The sequence below is a fragment of the Haliotis rufescens genome, unplaced genomic scaffold (assembly GCF_023055435.1).
Source record: "Haliotis rufescens isolate VD_foot unplaced genomic scaffold, xgHalRufe1.0.p SCAF_6, whole genome shotgun sequence".
Classification (NCBI taxonomy): domain Eukaryota; kingdom Metazoa; phylum Mollusca; class Gastropoda; order Lepetellida; family Haliotidae; genus Haliotis; species Haliotis rufescens.
The window spans coordinates 8,796,602-8,819,394 of record NW_025964334.1 but is presented as its reverse complement, the minus strand read 5'-3'; the positions used below and the strand labels follow the sequence as shown (position 1 = coordinate 8,819,394).

General features: G+C 40.3%; 1 protein-coding gene across 1 annotated transcript; it reads left to right on the top strand.

Moving 5' to 3' along the window:
• Positions 1–197: 197 nt before the first annotated feature.
• On the top strand, positions 198–21,480 carry LOC124144005 (sushi, von Willebrand factor type A, EGF and pentraxin domain-containing protein 1-like). The gene is made up of 6 exons (XM_046513213.2): positions 198–573; positions 12,769–12,936; positions 13,846–13,959; positions 15,322–15,567; positions 17,245–17,442; positions 18,758–21,480. The coding sequence occupies exons 1-6, from the start codon at positions 243–245 to the stop codon at positions 18,937–18,939; spliced, it is 1,239 nt and encodes a 412-aa protein (XP_046369169.1). The 5' UTR covers positions 198–242; the 3' UTR covers positions 18,940–21,480.
• Positions 21,481–22,793: the final 1,313 nt, after the last annotated feature.

Below are 22,793 nucleotides of genomic sequence, written 5' to 3'. Positions count from 1 at the left end.
TTCAAAACCAGTCAAGTCCTACGTCAGCCGGCGGGTAGATATCGATTGCGGTAACTGATGCTGACTCCGTATTGATTTCTACCCACGCTTGACGAAGGCTTAATATCTACCTTTATGTATACCAAGAATACCAGATGTCCTTAATGATCTGAAATATAACCTTGGAACCAGTCATACATAGGCGTACGTTTGGTGTGTCAAGACGTGAAATATTACACGTTAAAGAGCATTAGAAACTTGTAATGACTTTTATAAAGTTGTTGCTGAGCTTAATTGTCTTTCTCCCATTGTGTATGAGTCAAAAGGCAGAAACTTGGGATTCGTGTCAATGTAAATGGGCAGATTGGGCGGCTTGGTCTAAATGCAACAAGAAGTGCTATGGACATCAGATTCGCTACAGGCCTGTGTGGAAGCGGAACGAACCGGAGTGTACGGGTTACTCGGCTTGCGATGCTGGAGAAAACTCACGAGCAACCAGACGGTGCAACGAAAACTGCACATTCGGACAGTGGAACGACAAGCGGAAGAAATGCGATTGCCCGAAAGGGAAGTTTGGCGTTTGCTGTGATGAAGGTAAGTGAACTGAAGTTCCCTGTCAAAATTTTGCTTTAAATAAAAAAAACAAGACAAAAGTTATCGAGACAGGATTGAGACCGATTTGAAAAGTATGGCGAGGCTTAAATGTATGGTTGTTTATTTGTTGTTTGACGGCACTTTGTGATGGTGGCCGAGTCTGGAATTTGAACCGACCATCACAGCGAATCGCTTCGCCTTAGCGCCTTGGAGAAAAGGTCCACCTGTGATCGACAACTTCCTATTTCAGAACTATTAGGCTTTATATGAACATTTTATTTTTATACGACCTTCTGTTTTCCATTTCTAAATTATCTTCATATGGCAAATAGAAATACGTAAAATATTAAAGATACAGTTTATCAGTTTAAAATAGCCAGCTCGTTTCCTTTTGAATTGATTGAGCATTGTGACGTCATAGATAGTAGTGTGGTGTTCGGTGACCGTCATATAATACGTCACATTCATCTTTGTAAGGATATGTTAACAATACTGTTCTGCTGATTTTCACTGCGTGTGAATAATTGTCTTCATAAATATCTTTTCCGCAATCACAATTTGGAAAAACGTGCCTGACGCCGTCAGTTCCAAATAACATTTCTGGGTATCAAATTTAACCGGCAAAACTGAAATCATTCACTGTCATAACGGTTTTGCAGCATAATTAATAGTTATTATCTTTCTTTACAACTGTTATCTTTCGACCTGATATAAGTACAAAGGTCATTTCTGAGAGGACATCATTATTTATATGGGAAGTCCTATCACATCTTGCAGTCAAATTGCATGTACTTCATCTATTTCATTTTTGAAAAATTAAACATTTAGAAATCTGTTAATTACCCCGCGTCAATTGGCGCGATAGATCGTCAAACATATGATGTCACCCAAGTCCCGTTACGCGACAGTATGAGTTTCACACTGCACACATATAAATCCATAATTATGAATGCATTCATATTTTCTTCTCCAATATGAAGAAAGGTTTCTTAACGTCTTTCATAGCACAAGACTATATTATATCTTAACAATTGTCGGGCCAAGTAGTTAAAGCGTTCGATAGTCACGCCGAAGATCCGGGTTCGACTCCCGACATGGGAACAATGTTTGAAGCCCATTTCTGGTGTCCTCCGCCATGATATTGCTGAAATAATGCTAAAAGCGGCGTAAAACCATACTCACCCACTTAATTCCTTTTCGGCACAGTTATTTGCTTCTATTTTATTAATTGTCGACATTATATTTAGAAATTAGATTCTTTTCATTATGTTGACTTTTGAACGTGTTGTACGAATGCGGATGTTAATGGTACATACGGGCAATCGGCTGGACCTGGACCAACAGGACCTCTACTCACACTGGGAGTAAACCATACCGGAACTAGTTTCCTGCGCGCGACTATTACAAGGCACAGCGTAATATGAGCTTGATGTTACAGCTCAAACTGTTTTACGTTTGGTTGTGTCCTTGAATCAGAGTGTATGCCTAATTTCTGTTAAAACACAGAATAAATCCGTCTTCGACATAGGCCGTCATATTATTCCTATAATATGCGGATGGGCCATGAGTTGTCAGGGATTTCAAGCAATATCGATACTCTAGATCCCGAGGTGTTATGAAGGTGGCGGAGTGGACCCGAGGGGAGCCGAGTGTTTTCTGGGACTGCATTCGTCACCACTCGCCCCTTTCCGTAACCTGCAAGATGACCCGGAATAACACGAGTTGGTCACGAATGCTGGGGCTGATCACCGAGTAACATGTCCGACTAAAACGATTTCACGTTAAATAGTTTCATTTTATTTTATTTGATAAAAATAATCATTTATTGATCGCCTCTATGAATATTCATTACCGCAATATAATTGGTTTGTAAACGTTGTTAATTGGTATTTGAAGCCAGGAAATCTTTTGTATTTATCACTGGCTATTAATACTGTTATTGAGATTCAAAAACAGGCCATGACATTCACCATGACGATATGAATATCGCATCCACGATGTATCGCGTCAGTTATATTTATCAAACACAGTTCAGTTTAGTGTTTTGTGGGAAGCTTATGCCTTCAATTGTTGTTGTATGGTGCTGACAAACCTAGAAACATAATCGGGACTAACCGGGATTCGAACCCACAATCACAGGTTTCTGGCGTGCACAAGGGACGCAACTCTGCACAGCGAATCGCGGCGTTTTAGACGACTGTGCCACCCGTGCCCCCGAGTCATCCATGAAGATCCGGGGTAGACTAGGTCTTCAGCCACCATGCTTGTCGTAAAAGGCGACTATGCTTGTCGTTAGAGGCGACTAACGGGATTGGGTGGTCAGACTCGCTGACTTGGTTTATGCATGTCATCGTATTCCAATTGCTTGGATAGATCCTCATGATTTTAATCACTGGATTGCTTGGTCTAGACTCGATTATTGACAGACCGCAGTCATATATAGTTGGAATAGTGCTGAGTGCGATTGTTTGAGTGCACATAGAGACTGCTTCGAAAAATGACCGATATAGTTTGGTATAGTCTGTCACACAGACCCTGAAACAAATATATCCAATACAGCCCATGCAAGACTATAATGTTTGGCAAGTCTAGCTTGCTGCAGTATCAAAGTCTCTGGGCTCCTTTTCAATATATTTTATAACTACACTCTTCAAAACAAGAAACGCATAGTTAAAACATAAGGATATTTATAAAGTGGATGTAAAAGTATCTACACAGAATATGCGTGAACACAATCAAATGAAATTAGACACAGAGATCGACAAAAAGCATTGTCGTCGTTGTCAGCATTAATTCAGTTCAGTCATTGCACATGTGTAGCCACAAGGGGGCGTCATGGTCAGTACCTGGTCACACCACCTCTTGCAGCCGTCACTGCTCGACACCTCCTTGGCACAGATTGCACAAGTCGTCGGATTCTTTCGTGGGGAATTCTTCGCCATTCCTCCTGTAAGGCGTTGGCGAGTTGTGCCAGTGTGTGGGGACGCTGGTGACGTTGACGGACGCGTCGATCAAGTTCATCCCACAAATGTTTAATCGGGTCGAGATCAGGCGATTTGGACGGCCATGGAAGGACATTGATGTTCTCATTAACATGGAAATTAACTGTTGCACGTGCTGTGTGGGGCCGAGCGTTGTCATGTTGGAACAGCTCCCTCTGGCGGTCCAAATTTGGGAGGAGGTGAGGACGCAAGATTTGGTCTATGTATCGGTTTGCTGTAAGATTGCCCTGGACAACCATTAACTGTGATCTACCCGTGTAGGATATGGCTCCCCACACCATGACACTCCCTCCACCAAATCGGTGTACCTGTCGAACGCATTTCGGCGCAAAGCGTTCATGTCGACGTCGGTATACACGTTGTCTTCCATCCCGTCGTTGAAGAAGAAAACGTGACTCATCGCTGAACCAAACTCGTCGCCAGTTCCTGAGATCCCATGCCTGAACTATGTTGCACCACCGGACACGTCGTTGACGGTGTAGACGTCGCAAGACAGGGCCAACTTTTGGTCGTCTCGCTCGAATTCCCACTTCGCTCAGACGATTTCTGATGGTTTGGTCGGAAATTCTTCGCATACCAGGCCCTTGTCCTGCAGTGTCCGTTGCTGTAACAAATCGATTCCGAAGGTGATGCAAACGGATGTACCGATCCTGAGCAGGGGTGGTTACTCTTGGTCTTCTACTTCTTGGATGATCTTGAGTCGAATTAGTGCGGGTATATCGATCCCATAGTCGAGATATGGTGCTTTGGTGAACGTTGAAGTGTCTTGCAACGGCCGACTTGGACTCCCCTGCTTCCAAACGTCCAATGGTGATATTTCGGTCAGCCGCAGTTAATCGTGGCATTTTTCGATCTCCGTTCACGCCAGAAAACTCGTGATGAACTGATGAATTTTGTACGGTCTTTTATAGTCAATGTCTCTACTCTTGTTTTCAACACTTTGCACGTGTATTGTGCTGAAAACCTTTTCTGAAAGCAATTTCCGTTCATCCTTTTTCAATTCATTATTGCTGATAAAGGTTTACAAAAAAACATTTTGAGATGTGTTTGCACGCAATGCACAACAAACATGACATGATTAACTGGAATCAAACACAAGAATCGTCTTTATGACGATTGCGGGGACAAAAATCTAATTTTAATTCTCAAAACACCTATGCGTGTCTTTTTTTTAAGAGTGTATTATTTAACCACTGTTTTCTTCTGTAAAATTTGTTCATTTCAGAGACTAGATGTTAGTCTTAGTTTTGTATTACATAATGAGTACCAGGTTGTCGTCAGCATAAAGCCTCTGGACAAACGGTGTCTGTCAGTTACAGATAAATATGCAAATAAAAAAGGTCAGGTAGATGCTTATTTCAGTGTTAACAAACAAACACGGCGTCGTGTCATGTGTTTGCCAAGGTGTCCGCTGTATACAATGTTTATTTCCAATACAGGATTTTACCATCCCAAAACAACGACATGTGAAAGCCTCTGTTCTCAAAATATTACGACTATCATATGGTATATATAGAGAATCTCACCCGAGTGTCTTTTGAAATCAAATATATCAACACGAGTTGATAAAAAACTCCGAGGCTTTCCGAGGATTCTTTTTCCATTTTTATCAATGAGTGTGTGAGTGATATCAAAAGACACGAGGGTGAGATTTGATTTATCATCCAACATCATTTTTCCAACTTTTTCAGTTTGTAGACAGTAATAAGCAGTGTCTTAAGTGTAAAAAATACTGCTAACAGCTTCAATAGCAGAGCCATGTGATGTCATTTGATTGTGACGTCATGGTAACAATGACGTCACAATGGTCTGCAAAGCATTGTGATGCAATTTCATTGCAGCGATATCTACAGCTTAGATATCGCTTGATCTCACCCAAGCGATATCTCCCACGGGAGCCAGTTTTGGATGATAAATTGTTAATATTAATACCAAACTGTGTTGAGTTTAAATTTGACCTTCCCCGAGATGAGTCATACCAACATTCATAGGTTCTCCTTGGCAGAGATTATTCATTATTTAAAATGTTATTTCCGTCTGAATGTCAATGTGTACATGAGCGGTAAAAATTGTTACATTTCCTTTGAAACTATGTACATAATCTAATCATTTACGTCAATAAAAATGATTTGTGAGTTAATTTTGTATAAATTATTGTAGGCACTACATACGGATGGTTGAGCAAACGCAATCGCATCTCGCGAAGGTATTAATGTTTCATAGTTGATCCACAGCTTCGAGAAGTCTTTGTTTATTATAAATCCATGTCGACTGAAGCATCGGTTCCAGAATACAAATACATGTTTTGTTTGTTTATTTGTTGTTTAACGCCGCACTCAGCAATATCCACATATATATATATGACGGCGGTCTGTAAATAATCGAGTCTGGACCAGACAATCCAGTCATTAACAACATGAGCATCGATCCACGCAATTGGGAAACAATGACTTGCATCAACCAAGTCAGCGAGCCTGACCACCCGATCCCGTTGGTCGCCTTTTACGACAAGCATAGTCGCCTTTTACGGCAAGCATGGGTTGCTGAAGATCTATTCTACCCCGGATCTTCACGGGTCACAAATACAAGTAATGAGGTCACATAAGGCCCTTTACAGATCTTGAACTTCCATGACTCAGTGTGGATGTGGAGCAGCTGCTTGGACAATGGACAACCATGTACTGCAGCCCGTGCCTGCACATCCTGGGTTGATGAGGATTGATTGTTCTGGGCAAATCCCTTGACACTTTCTCCAGTAGACACCGATGCATCCGAGTCTGACACAGAGTAAATTGAGAGAGAGAAAAACACTGACACTTAGAAAACTGTATTACCATATTCGACGTAATAAGCGCCCAGGGCGCTCCCAAAATTAGAAATAGGGGGCTCCTATTAGAATATTATATTGGTGGAAAAACAGAGTTGAAAGATAAATTTCGTGGTTTATGCTGACAGACTAAAATGTTTATATGCGCAGATATATTTTTCCAGAATTTAATTGCCCATAATTAAGAATGCATATAACACACGAGTGCGTATTATACGCGAATAAATAAGTCTTGTGTACAGTGATCAATCGGAAGGGGTGCTAAATGGGATTGTTCAACAGCCAATATATCAGCAAATATCGCAGTGGGCGCTTATTAGAGAGGGGCGCTTATTACGTCCAATACGGTAATACTTTTTGGCGATAGCATGCGCTTGATGACACTCATGATGGCACTAGGATATGAGATTGTGTATGAAAGGAAGGAACAGGGAATGAAACATTGCATGTTTTGAACATTGGCTTTTGTGGTTGACAAACCTTTCCTTTTTGCGAATTAAATATCTAAAATAGATTTAGTTTGTTCTAATTTCGTCTGTATATAATTATATATATTTCGCTTACTGATCCTTAAATTAACTGGTACGATTATCTTGCACTGCTCCTTCATGAGTAAATCCAAGTGTAGTGTACCTACAACTGATATGCCCGTCTAAAACATAGACAACATGATCCACAACCAGTTAGGGGGTAGGAGTGAAAAATAATATTACCACATGAGATAATGTGGTTTGGGTCATTTGTTTTTGAGTATTTGTCAATTGTGTTTAGCTAACAAGCAATAGTGGTAATATATGGTGACATGTAAATATAAAACGTCTCAGGTAAAACGTAGAAAGTACAATAGTAAATATAAATATTCAAATCGCATAAAAATACAATTATAACAAGATACATATGTAATTCTAAAACCTGTGTTCCACATTCAGAGCCAGGCGGAAAACTGATTAAATAAAGGGAAGAAGCTTGCCCTTACACATATGTAGATACATCGACTGAATATGACTATATATGTAAATGTTAACATACTGTACCTATCTACACGAACTGTAAAAAATGGGCATAAGGTCACGGAGACGAAGGCTATAGATATCACACCTTATTCAATTTTTTAGATGATAAAACACATTATTTGATAAATTCTGTTATTGATATCTAAAAATCGATTTGCGGTATCAATAAACATTTCATGGTATAATAATATCATATTTGTGATATAAATTCATTCTTTGGTACCCATAAAATGAATTATTGATATAAAATATGGAATAAATAGTAAAAACTATATATTGTTCTTTGTGGATTGTATTGAGTAACGCGATTGCATCACGGTTATAGTGTTAATTGCTAGTCTTTCTTCTGCAACATCATTTCTTTCATCTTTTCAACAACTGTTTACAAAATGGCAACTTATAATTAACCAATGAACTTATACTGACCCGACCTGCGTTTATTCATCTCTCTGTCATTATTATCGTTACCATGTGTCTAGTTTTAAGTGTATATACTTATGCTATACATCGTACTGATTAAGGAATGACACATCATCGTAACATCTAATATATACAAGTAGCACAACGGTACTTTGATTCTGTAGCACAAAAATCATGTACCATTATAACGAACTCAAATGTACCACTAATTCTACTTCGTATTAACCGTAGTTCGTTATAAGCATATTTACAGCATATATACAACAAATGTCTGGGACTAAAAAATAAGTCGTTATATCGGTCAGTTCGATATAAGCGTGTTCGTTATAAACGTAGTTTACTGTATGTCATCAGATACATGTAATTAATTGTCGTTTCTGTGTTTTGATATGAATATGACACTTTGTGAACAGAAACAAGTGTACTTCGGCAGGTTGGTTTGTTTTAAATGGCTAATTTATATGACCATATACGGTGGGACTTTAATTGTATTCAAAGTGCATAATATTCAATACCTTGTATTCCCTTGCCCTTATTTTTGTTTACGTTCTGTTCCTTTGATCAAGGGGCGGTCGGTTGCCTTCTGATTAAAGCGTTCGGTCGTCACGCCGAAGACCCAGGTTCGATTCCCGACATGGGTACAATGTGTGAAGCCCATTTCTTGTTTCCCCCGCCGTGATATTGCTGGAATATTGCTAAAAGCGGCGTAAAACCATACTCACTTACTCATTCCTTTGATCAATGGCAGTGTTACATCGCCTGTGGGGAAGCATTATTAGCTATAGACATGTTCACAATCAGTTTACATGAGGGGCGGTCGGGTAGCCTAGTGGTTAAAGCGTTCGCTCGTCACGCCGAAGACCCGAGTTCGATTCCCGACACGGGTACAATGTGTGAAGCCCATTTCTGGTGTCCCCCGCCGTGATATTGCTGGAATATTGCTAAAAGCGGCGTAAAACCATACTCACTCACTCACTCACTCAGTTTACATGAACAATGTGGAGGGCCAACATGGATTCGATCCCACAATCATAAGTTTCTAGCACGCCCGACGAAAACGATTCTGTACAGTGAGTTAGTGAGTGACTTTGTTTAACGCCGCTTTAAACAGTATTCCAGTTATATCACGGCGTGTCATGTTAATGTGGAAAGAAATCCCGAAGTGATGAAGGACGTTTACCGCTTTGGCGTGCCCAAGGGACGCAACTCTGCCCAGCGAATTGCGGCGCCTCAGACGTATGAGCCACATGTGCCATGACGTCAGCACCGAACAATACGATCTCTGTGAATAATAACATACTGGTTATATAAATGGTGAAAGCTCATTAGTTCCAGATCCAAAGGGCGAATCGATTTTAGAAGTCGAGTCATCCGTAGTTCGAGACAAACAGTGTGGCGATACTGGACCAAAACGCAAAGAAGCTGGAACAGAGAGTTATTTTAAATTTGTAGTGTTTACTGTAGCCATCAAAGGTAATCAATAGATTATCATGGATAATTCATGTTTATTCAGGAAGAAATCGTCAGTTTAAAAGCCGCATCGGGACGGGACATTTTAGGAATATATTTTTAATAAATGCTAATAAGCCTCCATTGACGTCGTTCCACAGAGTTGGTTTCATGAAATATTAATTCTGCAAACTGTTCAAAAGATATTACAATAAAGAACATGGTTATAGCTTTACTTCCTCTTAAATACCAAACAGTATCTTTGAATATCGTGACAACTATGAATATTTATCGTCATGATGCCAACTCTTGTTTCACAAGACCAAGCGTTGGAGATTACAAATGTCACGGTGCCTCGCTTGAATATCGCCTTCCCGAAAACGTCATCACTGATACAGGAAGTTGGAGCTGGATAGGAATTAACCGGATATTGCGTAGAGGGTGATCAAAGAAGAAACTGTCGGTTCTTGACGGGGAAACATGGGGATAGGGAAACATAGAGATAGAATCAAAACATACCAGCGTATGTTTCTCCTGTAGTTTAGTGTTTCTCATCAAAGGGCTATCTAATTAAACTTTGAGGCAACAGAATTCTACCGAGATGGTTTATTTTTTATGTAATTGAAAAGGGAAAGAACCGTTGTTGAATTTGATTATGTGTTAACTGTAAATCATTTCTGCTACAGTTTGTAAAAAGTAACCTTTGGCTGGTACGTGTGTGAAAACATAAGTTGGTTCAACGAAGACTATGGTAAGAAATTTGCAACAACATGGTCACTACCACGTTTGAAATGTTTTTAACGTGTGCCGAAAAAAAGCAATTTGATTTATTTCAAAGATAAGATTAAAAGATACCCATCAGCAGTTGTGCATTATGCGATTAAAAAAATTAATTAATAACTGGTTATTTTTAATAATCAAATAATTTCTTTGAAAAAATAAAACCATGTAGAAATATTCTAATAGCCAGTACTCACATTTTTTGGATATATTATCGCTTAATATAAAAAAATAATAAAACAAATCAACTGAGAGGTATAGTTTCTTTTATCCCTCAGTATAATTTTACATGGTCGTAGGGTTAGTCGATCGTCACGCCAAAGACACGGGTTCGATTCCCTTAGTGTGTACAATGTGTGAAGCCCATTTTCTGGTGTCCGAAGCTGAGATAATGCTGAAATAGTGCCACTACCGGCATACACTCACTCACTTTCACATAAACATCGATAGAGGTAGTTGGGTGCAATACAACATTATACATATTACTTTCTAAGCCTTAAGGATTGTATGAATATTTAAAATATCTGTTCGTCAACTTTTCACCATTCCGTGTCGCTGTAGCGAAGGTCGCCCATTACATTTCCACAAATCATTCGATGCCGGTTCTTGCCCCACGATCGATACGTTATCGATAAAATCTGAACTCGATCACTTGAGCGTCCAAAATAGTTCCGTCAATTCCTAGACGTACATTGTGGGTTCAAAATAATTTTGGTATGAATAGTTAATAACCAACTTGTGTTCGTGTATACTTATGGGTCGTTTAAACTAAAGAGTGACGTCATGGATGCGATTTAAAATTAGATTCCTGTAGCGATACAGCCATGACGGAAATAACACCATGAATCTGTATAACGTTTTAACTGCCGTTCATTATAAACAATACAAAGTTACAGGTTACTTGTAACTAGTTATCAACAAGTTAGTGAATGTTGTTTGACGCGGCAGTGGGCAATATACCAGTTCCTTCACGACTTCATAAAATTCTGATGGATTCAATGACGTAAGGCTAGCATTTGACGTTTGCAGAGCATCACATGCTTTGAAAGTTTTAAAGGCATTCCCAGTTTCATCTTGGATATTTTCCCTTTTGTATGAACATTCCTGGTATCTGAAGATGATGAATAACTTAAAAATTGGGGTTGCATGTCTTCTGTATTGTGGAATTAAATAAGCAATTGATTTTGGCAACAGTTAATAAGGTCATACTGGCATACGATTTAGAGTTGGTTTTTTACTAACTACAACTACAAAGGCATTAGAACCAACTTGACTTCTACCCTTTCGTGCCATGGAAATTTTAAAGATAATCATCAATTATTTAAAGACGTTGAAAGGTCAGTTGAATAAAAGGTCGTTTGACATGTTAAATATGACTTAGCCATATGTCAATATGTGAGTCAATAAATTTCTCTGCCTGTCGTAAGTGGCCACTCAAATGGGTAGGGGCAGGGGGGCAGGTTCAGTCATTTGTTTCCGAGTCGTCATTCCTCGTCGACTTTTGGCGTTTAACTGTTTAAGGATCCTGCAGCATTCCGGCCCATTTGGCTTATACTGTTACACATACTGTTAGGGCTATATGCATATGAGTTAGGGATCATTAATATTTTGGGGATATTTTTTACTCGTCCTTTGTGCAAAAAATATCGCCCGAGCTATTCATGATCCGTAACTTGTTTTGTCCAGTATACTAGTATATAAGAGCCCGATGGGTATGAACATGAGTTGGTGGGAATATCAAACAATTATCATATTCCGCTGTACGGGCGGACGCTCGTTCCACTAGATCCCGGAAGTGATGACGTTGGCTGCAAAATGCAAATTTCTAATTGACCCTGGACCTCTCTAACGTCCGAGTGCGCCACCATCACATCACACCGACCATTAGAACCCATTAGATCTGATCGCCTACTCCCCAGCAGATATGATCATATCATTTCCATTTGACAATACCAATTAGATCAGAAGATATGTCTTGATGATGCGTACTATCCCTACTTTAATAGAATATATTTAATATGCGAAGACACTCGGGTGCCTTTCTCTATTTACCATTGTGAACAAGCACTGTGACAGGCGAAGTTACTTATGTAGGCGATACTTTGAGGAGGTATGGGTGGCCCAGGTCGCAGTATAGAGTTGCGTGGTAAAGATGTCATTCTCAGCTCCATGAGGAGTATAGAACTCATGAGTGAGTGAGTGAGTTGCATTTAACTTTAACAGTATTCCAGTTATATCACGGAGTGTCAGCTTAATGTGGGAGGAAAGTCCGAAGTGATGCAGGTACCAGAATGACTGGTGTTTACCACTTTGGGGAAACCAGCGAGTGAGTGAGTGAGTGAATTCGGTTTAACGCCGCTTTTAACAGTATTCCAGTTATATCATGGCGTGTCAGCTTAATGTGGGAGGAAAGCCCGAAGTGATGCAGGTCTCAGACGTTTACCGCTTCGGTGAAACCCACGAGCACGGGTATGGTGCTGACATACCTAGAAACATAATCATTGCAAAGCGGGATTCGAACTGGGCGACTATAATGAAATCAGAGTAAAAGCAACACTCATCATCCCCAAACTTAGTTCCACCCAGCCTGGGTTCAATCCCACATGGGTACAAAAGTTCGAGGCTCGTGTATGGTGTCCCCGACGTAATTCTTCAGGAGTCCCCGCGGCGTAAAACTCTAACTCACCCATCATCTTTTTTTCAGATGTGAAATGCGGAACACCAACATTCGAGAACGGGAACGTGAGCGGCTCGGACTACAAGTACGGCGACGGCATCAGCTTCACCTGCAACAACAACTACAAACTCGTGGGGAAGACTCAGCTGACGTGTGGACTCTCCGGCTGGGAGGGCGTCGTGCCCAGATGTGTCTGTGAGGAACTTAATTTACCGTTACGATTGTGAAACGACATCGGTAGGGACGTCACTTGAAGAAAACATAACATTTTAAAAAAATACAAGGTTGTAATTTGGCATACATTTGTAGAAATGTATGTAAAGGTGGTCATGTATTTACATAAATTTATGTTCATTTAGACATACATATATGTAATATTTATTATTAAAAATTATAAATTGTATTTACAACAACTGTTTACCTTTGTACAAGTGTGTTCACGTTTATACGCTTGATGAATTCAGTGTGTGAAATGAAATGGAATGAAACATACACAATTCATTTTAATATTATTTCTAGATGTAAATGACGCTAATCAAACTATTTGACATGATTACGTTAGTACGTACAGGGTGTCTCCGTCCAGATGTCGTTATCGCCTGCAGTGCAGCATAAGGTCATACCTATAACGGTGTCAAGCCGGTTGAGCCACAACCTGTGTGCAATTCACCTACTCTAGCCAGTAATTAATTAATCAGATTACCGATACCTTTAAATGAGTGTCCCACATTTAAATTGAGTAAACTCACCTCAATTAGCTTAGACATTTATTTGACAAACCCCCCCCCCCCCCCCCCCCACCCCCCCACCCCCACCCCAACCCCCCACCCATAATCCACCGCCACCCACCGCATTTTATCCCGAAAGTTTGACCGCAGACTTGATCAAGGTAATTATGCAAACGTCATCATCACGTTTTGGAAAAATAAATTCGCTGTACTTTATATTCCACGTGGGTTGTTTTTCATGTTGGCATTATGATACTGCGAAATATCGCGCAGTGCAAGTTACATTACTGCGTCAGTTGAGAGGACATACATAATGAATGTATGTAAAACTGTATGAGCCATGAATGCCATGTCTCAAATTTGCTTCCTGTTACAGCTACAGGACCGTGCAAAAATAACCCCTGCCCAAAGGGCCAGACTTGTGTGGAGGATGACCTGGGGTATCATTGTCAGTGTCCAGAAGGATTGTCGGGAATCAATTGCCAGATAGGTATTACTCTATTTGGGTCCACATTTAAAAGGAACAGATCATTTAATATCAAATATGGTGTAATTTAACACTATTGGCTGTAGAGTGTGGCGTATCTGTTTGGGGTATTTTTTATTTTGTGTGATATATTTTTCAGCCACTGCTTCAAAACATGCAAAACAGTTCTTTGAGAGAAGAAGGCAAAGAATTGAATTTTTGCCTGCATATTATCTTTTTTTCGTGAAGATGTCACGCTGTACAACATTGGAGTCGTAATGCGAATGTCATATTTGACGTAGTACAAACAGGCATTCCGACGTGATATGTATTGACGTCACAAAAGATGTGTTGTTTCTTCACATCATTTTGTAATGGATGTGTATAAAACATAAAATGAATGGGCGTGTGTGCTGTAAACTGATTGGTTGGAAAACGTTGATGAATGGGATTGGATCAAGGAAATATTTCATACTTTTTATTGAGCATGAATACATTTCTTAAAGGCATATTTTTCTCAATATAATTTATGAACGTACGGGACATTATCGATGCCGTTGTTTTCAAATTACATTTACAGGCGTATAATACTCAACCTTCACACGAATTTCAAAACACATTATGTTCATCTCGTAAATCAATCAACGTTACTACTTCACTGCTGCTAGTTATTATGTGGTCATCATAAAAAAAGTTTTTTTACTCAAAACTTTCTCTCAGAATTTTTTGGAAATAGGACACACACAAAAACCTCTTTGTGGCATTTTGCAAAAAAAAAGCCTCTTACGGTGATTTGAAGAGAGGCTCAGTACCATCCTCTGTTTATTTAAAGACGTTCTCTTATAGTATCCTAAAAATGTAATCACCGACCTAATGAAAAACACATTTTGTCAGCGAAATTCGAATTTATGTCATGCATTGCGTCTCAAAATCGATCTAAAATGCTAAAACGGTTATTAACGGGGTTTCATTTCAGTGAGTGAGTGAGTGAGTGAGTGAGTGAGTGTGGTTTTACGCCGCTTTTAGCAATATTCCAGCAATATCACGGCGGGGGATACCAGAAATGGGCTTCACACATTTTACCCATGTCAGGAATCTAACCCGGGTCTTCGGCGTGACGAGCGGACGCTTTAACCACTGGGCTACCCGACCGCCCCGGGTTTCGTTTCAAATAATGGTTCCACTTTATAATAGTTATTACTGCAGTTTTGCTCAACCATGTTTACTTACGTATAGTGAACTGTCGCTAGCTGAACTCTGAGAAACCCGCTGTACTCGCGATAATATTACATTCATCAATGTTACCTTATCGGGACATTTTCATTTGAACGCATTCCCGGGTAAGAATTTACAATGACTTAAGGCAACATACATTTCTACCTTCAGACAATTCACCCCCTGAAGTTGTGAACTGTTCCTCTGACGTCACTCTCAACATCACTTCTCGGAAGAAGTTTTACACCTGGGTCGTGCCCACCTTCACAGACCCCCAGGGGACGCAGGTTGACGTCACCTCCAACTACCCCGGCAACAAGTTTGACTTCCCGTGGGGTGACTTCGGTGTGCAGTACGTGGGAACAAAGAGGGTCAACGGACTCAAGGCCAAATGCGAGTTCAATGTCACGGTCAGACGTACGTATGATGCTTTCCGCTTCAACTCTGAAACAAGACAATAAGAGGAAACATCTCAATCCTCTTTTGACAGATATATAGAGTTCGAGGTCAAGGTCATCTTCCCGAGGCAAGGGAGTTAACTGACTATAAAAGTCCAGTTTCAACCCTTGCCGAACTAGGCTGGTATAATGGAGTTACATTTTGGCTGGACTAACAAGTCTATGAATAGTCCAATCAAAATAGTGCAACGAAATCGAAATCCGGTAGGTAAACTGTCGTGTAGATTTCGGTCGATTGCAGGATTTACAAAGCATGTACACCGCCAACTCGTTGTCAACAGATATTTTCCAAATCTTTTCATGTTTTAAATCAAGGTGCTCACCCATTTTTTGATGCACTTCGCGATGTAAGACCCGTTTTATCACACTATAGAACTTGATTATCGATCAGATCGTCTTAACTGGGCGCCGCCATTTTGTTTGATACAAATGCAAGTGGTGCGAGAGGTGGAATCTGATTGGTCCATAGGAGAGGCTCAGAAGGTCCATGACTCGTAATAACCACTGGTGGCGCTACGATCGAGCCCAGGAATTACAGCCTAGTTCGGCAAGGGTGGAAAATCGACTTTTAAAGTCAGTTAACTCCCTTGCTTCGGTAAGATGGGTCAAGGTCTGATGTACATATACTGCTAATAGTCTCCCTTGGCCCGCCTCCGTGATATAGCGGTAGAGCGTCCGCCCGGCTCGATCCCCGGCCGCGTCATGCTGAAAGACTTTAAAATATGTTTGTAGCCTGTCGGGCGCTCGGCATTAAGGGGCTGAAAAAGGACTAGTCGGCTCGGTGTCAGTATACTGTGTCTGAGTGGGGTATTCATGTTAAACTGCGGCATGGTATTTCAGGGAGCTAGCACTATATATCGGCATCAGTCCGGCCTGGTACAAGCAGCCACACACACATATACGTGTATGCACGTCGCTATATAAGTGCAGTAATCTTGGAAGCGACGTTAAACCCCATTTCACCGCACCTCACCTTATAGGCTTTCTTAGTGAATTAAAAAAGAATACTTGTGAAACAAGTGGACACTATGGGCACCTTGATTTGATGTAGGATGTCCTTAAGTCATTCGCCACAAATACTAAAGGTGTAGTCTCAAATCTCAAATCGGCTGCTTCAATCAGAGGTGTTTATGAAGATTTGATACCTCTGATTGACCAGTCCGAATCGATAGTTTCCAAATTCTGATCCATATTGTGCGCATAAAAAAACACTCAACACCAACATCACAACCACTGTAACTAAGCAACAGACGGTTCTGACAAACATATATATTAATGTATGATTTTAAATTATAATTTATCTAACTTTTGCAGGTTAACGTGTGATAACAAAATGCCACAACATACGCCAAAAAAAACACCATCCCCACAACCAACTTTCCTAAAAAATCTATCCGTGTTTCTTTCATACTTAAACGATCTCTATTTTATGTTTGGTTTAATTGTTGTTTAACGTCGCACTCGGCAATATTCCAGCAACAAAGCGACGGCCTGTATAATACCATGAATGGAATGTCAAAGCCCAACAGATTAAACCAATTCAACACACTGTTCAAGGATACATGAAATAAAATATTAATCCCAAAATGTATGATTTGTATTTTCAGCTGTTATAATCTGATCTTTGTCATTCTAGCAATGAGCTGCCCAGGGTTGTCTCCCCCTCAAAACGGCTACCTCATGTGCAACAGTTGGCGCAAGGAGTTTGGTCGGTTCTGTCTGGTGGGCTGCAACAGAGGCTTCACCCTACCGGACAGTTTTGACGGGCGGGAGTGGATCGTGTGTGGCAGCAGTGGACACTGGACCCCCGGCCAACTGCCCCACATGTGCGAGGGTATGTCCGTTACTACCACCTGAGTTTTTGTTGCACCAGACAATCCAGTGATTGATATTGTGAGCATCGTTACTCGCCGAGGTGCGTTGACAACCAAGTCACCTAGCCTGACCACCCTGTAGATTAAATGGCCTCTTACGACCAGCGTAGGTTGCTAAGGTCCAATTCTAACCGGAAATCCCAACTGCTTCTCAATTTAGGCTCAACTAATATATATCGACTAGGAGTGTCCAGTTGTCTGTACATATACACGGTGCGAATGACCAGAAATACGGACTAACGGATCAAACCACATGAAATTTTTCTTGTTTCTCAACACCAACTGACCCTAAAAGTCGACCCATCCTAATTTATTTCATATTTGGCATCGTCCAGTCGGTGCGAATGACCAGAAATACGGACTTATCGATTAAACCACATGAAGCATTTCTTGTTTCTCAACACTGACCGAACCTACAAATCGTCCCTATCCCAATTTCTTTCATATTTGGCATGCTATCTTTTGTTTCCGTTCCACAGTTATTTTCAACAACGAATTCACTCTTTTTGATCTAATCTGTGCTGATGCAATTCTTTCAGATTTTGTAACTTAGGCCACATGGAACTCTTCTTCTCGTATACTTCTTTAAATTATTGTTTTGGTTTGGTACAAGTGTGAAATTATGTTGGAGTGATTCGCGAAACGAAATAAAGAATATTTTTAATATTTGCTTAACCATTGTTATCAAAGGGGTTGATAAACAACATTTCTTATATTATTGGTCCTTTCCTTTGGTGTAAACATTCGCGAGGAACAGTTACTCAGTATTTTTAAAAAGAAATGTATTGGGGCACATGGTCCAATCGTTTAAGGCGCCGCAATTCGCTGTGCAGAGTTGCATCCCTTGGACACGGTTTGCAATGATTATGTTTCTAGGTTTGTCAGCACCATACCCGTGCTCGTGGTTTCACCAAAGTGGTAAACGTCTGAGACCTGCATCACTTCGGGATTTCCTCCCACATTAAGCTGACACGCCGTGATATAACTGGAATAATGTTAAAAGCAGCGTTAAGCCCAACTTCCACTGATCAAATAGATAAGATTGACAAATTTTTATTGAATGGGTGTATGCAATGATGTATTATCATGTGAGACTTGGGAAGTGGTTACCTCGTTCGCATTGCGCAATAAACTCGGGTTCGATTCCCTATAATCAGTAGGATATGTACAACCCATTCCGGGAATCCACGCCAAAATATCATTTGAAAATTGTTTGAATATTACTTAAACCGACATAATACATGTCTCGCTGACACATGTGATTTTGTTCTTCAGAGGAGATGACCAGTCGCCCAAATCCCGACGTTCTCCCTGCTGTCGCCGATTGTCAGGACCAAACCGACATGGCTGCCGCCAAGAAAGTGTATATCACCAAATTCAAGGCATCTGCATTCAAGTCTTTCTGTTCCAAATCCCCGAAGACATGCAATGAGTTCCACGTCGCCGCTACGTGTTAGATGTCCTTGGCTACCGAGGACTTATCTGTAGATCAGCTGCTCACAGAGACGGAGAACGTCCATGCAGTATATGAAGCATTAGCTATCCTTGCACAATATAGAGAAACCTCGTTAGTCCGGACACCGTTAATCCGGAACACCGCAGTCTGGACAACTATTGTTGGGTTGGTTGTTTGGTTGTTGATTAACGCCGCATTCAGCAATATTCCAGCTATGTAACGGCGTTCAGTAAATAATCGACTACCTGGACCAGACAATACAGAGATTGATACCATGAGCATCGATCCACGCAATTTGGATACAATGACATGTATCAACCAAATCAGCGAGACTGACCACCCGATTCCGTTAGTTGACTCTTGAGACAACCATAGGGCCTATTGTAACCCAGATCTACACGGGTCGATTATTGTTGGGAACGTCTGTATATGCTTCTGGGGGCTTTACTGTTAAGGTTCATTGATCCCAAATTTTCGTAATCCGGAAGATTTTCATTCGAACGGTACAGTCAGGATTAGCGGGGTTTCACTGTATAGATGAAGATAATATATAGTGCATGAGAGAGCTGCAGGATTTGAAGTATAAATATATATTGGTTATGATACAAATGTTATATAATTTTAGAAGTTACTTCAAAAGTAAACATGACACAAATGCAAAAATACCTTCTTCAGAAGTAAATATATTTCAAATGCAGAATAGCTTCAGGATTTCTTTCAGAAGGAAATATGTTCCAAATTCAAAATAATTCTAGGACATTCTTCAGAAGGAACTACATTTCAAATGCAGAATAGTTCCAAGATTTCTCTCAGAAGGAAATATGCTCCAAATTCAATATAAATCTAGGACATTCTTCAGAAGGTAATTTGTCTCAAATTCAATATAATTCTAGGACTTTCTTCAGAAGGTAATTTGTTTCAAATTAAATATTATTCTATGACATTTTTTCTGCAGGAAATATATTTCAAATGCAGAATAGTTCCAGGATTTCCTTCAGAAGGAAATATGTTCCAAATTCAAAATAAAGCAAGGACATTCTTCAGAAGGAAATTTGTTTCACATGCAGAATAGTTCCAAGATTTCCCTCAGAAGGAAATGTGTCCCAAATTCAAAACAATCTTGAACACTCTTCAGAAGGTATTATGTTCCAAATGCTATATTATCTACTTAAGACGTATGCATGTTCCAAATGCAATATAGTACAGGATTTTCTTCAGAAATTAATGTCTTATAAATGTAACACAACTCCAGATGTTTCTTCAGAAGTAAAAATATACTCACCCCCAAAAAATGATTTAAAAAGGCAGTCATCAAAAGAAATTTGTATTAATATATTTCATTTGTCTCCGTTAAATCGGTTCGAATGCTTATGAAATAAAAAGAAATACAATAAATAAGTGACACGCGGAATAACGTTTCAATTGTATTGCCCGGTGCTGCAGGGGTTTGGTATAATGAGGGTGGCAGTTCAGAAGTATTTTTACTGCAAGAGAGGACTGAGCGAGTGACATAATGATTGTACGCCGATTTCAGCAATGTTCCGGCAATAACAAAGCGGGATACACCAGTTATAGGCTTTACAGATTGTACCAGGTAGACGGTACATATAGACGTACTGGTTGCGCTAAGTGAGGAATCGAAAATGGGCCTTCGGCGTGACAGGTGAACGCTTTAACCGGTAGGCTACCCTACCGCCCTTCCTGTACAAGAACATCAATGAATGCAAACTGGTGAGAGCTATGACCCGATGCATGACCCAGTCGTATGACCCATGGCAGATGAGTACGGAAGCGTAGTGGGGCCAAGGTGAAATGTCTTTTTGTCTAAGTATCTCCTACGTAGGACTTATTACCTCCTACTTATGGCTTAGTATCTCCTACGTAGGACTTAGTTTCTCTTACGTAGGAATAAGTATCTCCTACATAGGACTTCCTATCTCCTACGTAGGAGATATTAAGTCCCACGTAGGAGGTACTAAGTCATGCGTAGTAGATATTAAGTCCTACGTAGGAGATAGTAATTCTAGGCCACACTAAGTCCAACGTTGGAGATATTAAGTCCTACGTAGGAGATAGTAAGTCCAACGTTTGAGATATTAAGTCTTACGTAGGAGATACTAAGTCCTACGTAGGAGATAGTAAGTCCTACGTAGGAGATAGTAATTCTATGCCATACTAAGTCCTACGTAAGAGATAGTAAGTCATGCGTAGTAGATACTAAGTCCAACGTTGGAGATATTAAGTCCTACGTAAAGGATAGTGAGTCCTACGTAGGAGATACTAAGTCCTACGTAGGAGATACTAAGTCCTACGTAGGAGATATTAAGTCCTTCGTAGGAGATACTAAGTCCTACGTAGGAGATAGTAATTCTAGGCCATACCAAGTCCTACGTTCGAGATATTAAGTCTTGCGTAGGAGATACTAGGTAGGTGATGGCATAAATTAACAAAATATTAACAATGTAATGAAAACAGAAGTGTAGACACAATGAAATGTATGCCGACAATATTAAGGACTTTGTGAGGAGATTAAAAGGAAATAAATTTTCTATGGAGCACTATCCTGTTGTTTAAGTTATATGTGAATGAAGAGTGAAGGTTGTTTTACGCCGCCGCGGAAAATAATACATCGATATCACATACTCAAGTAAGTATCATGGAATAGGGAAACGAGTGGTTGATAGCAAGAACATCAATCAGGCCACAATGACACACGATCAGACATGTCACCTCTTTATTTCCTATTTTTATCTGCTCTATTTGCTGAATGCCTTAATCAAGTACCTTACAGGCAGAATGGGATATACAGCCAAACCTCGTTTGTACGGACTCCGACACCGACGGCGATCGTAGCTCACAATATCGATCGTTAAACAACAAACAAACATACAAAACCAATTGCTCAACATGCATACATCCATACATCTGTATAGTGGTGATAAGTTAAATGTAACATACATTTTATGCTTGTTGTTTAATGCCTGTTTATAACCGAGTCTCGACCAGACAAACCAGTGATTAATATTATCCACAACGTCCGGCGCTGTCGGGTCATGATGACATGCAAACAATTAAGTCACCATGCCTGACCACCCAATCCACAGCTATAGCTTACTAGCGTATGAGGGCGGTCGGGTAGCCTAGTGGTTAAAGCGTTCGCTCGTCACGCCGAAGACCCGGGTTCGATTCCCGACATGGGTACAATACGTGAAGCCCATTTCTGGTGTCCCCCGCCGTGATATTGCTGGAATATTGCTGAAAGCGGCGTAAAACTATACTCACTCACTCACTCACGTATGAAGGAATCAGACTGGATATGCTGGTCAATAAGATATATTTTTGAAACGATACCAAAACACGCTGGTATGTTTTTTCATAGGGATTTTAGTTATACATACTGTGATGAATATGCATCAAGGAAAACTAATATCTCGAAAGCCGGAATTTCAGCCATCATGAAACATTTATGGGAAAAGCGATGAAATTTGGATGATTGTGCTGTCTCATGTTTAAACAACGAGCCGAGTGTTTCACGTCGAGTTCACGTGGCCCGGACTAAGTCGGTTTTATGGAGCTAGCCCACTGAGATACCATGCTACAGTTGAACATGCATACCCCAGTTTTGTCCCCTTAATGCTTAGAACCAGGCAAGGTAACCAAGTAGTACCATTTTGTATGCATTTGGGTGCGAGGCGACCGGGTATCGAACCACCGACCTCGGGCTATATCCCCTGGGTCACGGAGGCATGAAATTAATTTTAAAAAGTCTGGATATTATCTGCACCTTTCCTAAAATACTGGACCTCGTCTAAAAAGAATTCTCATTAACGTTGGGTCAAATCTTTACATAGCTAG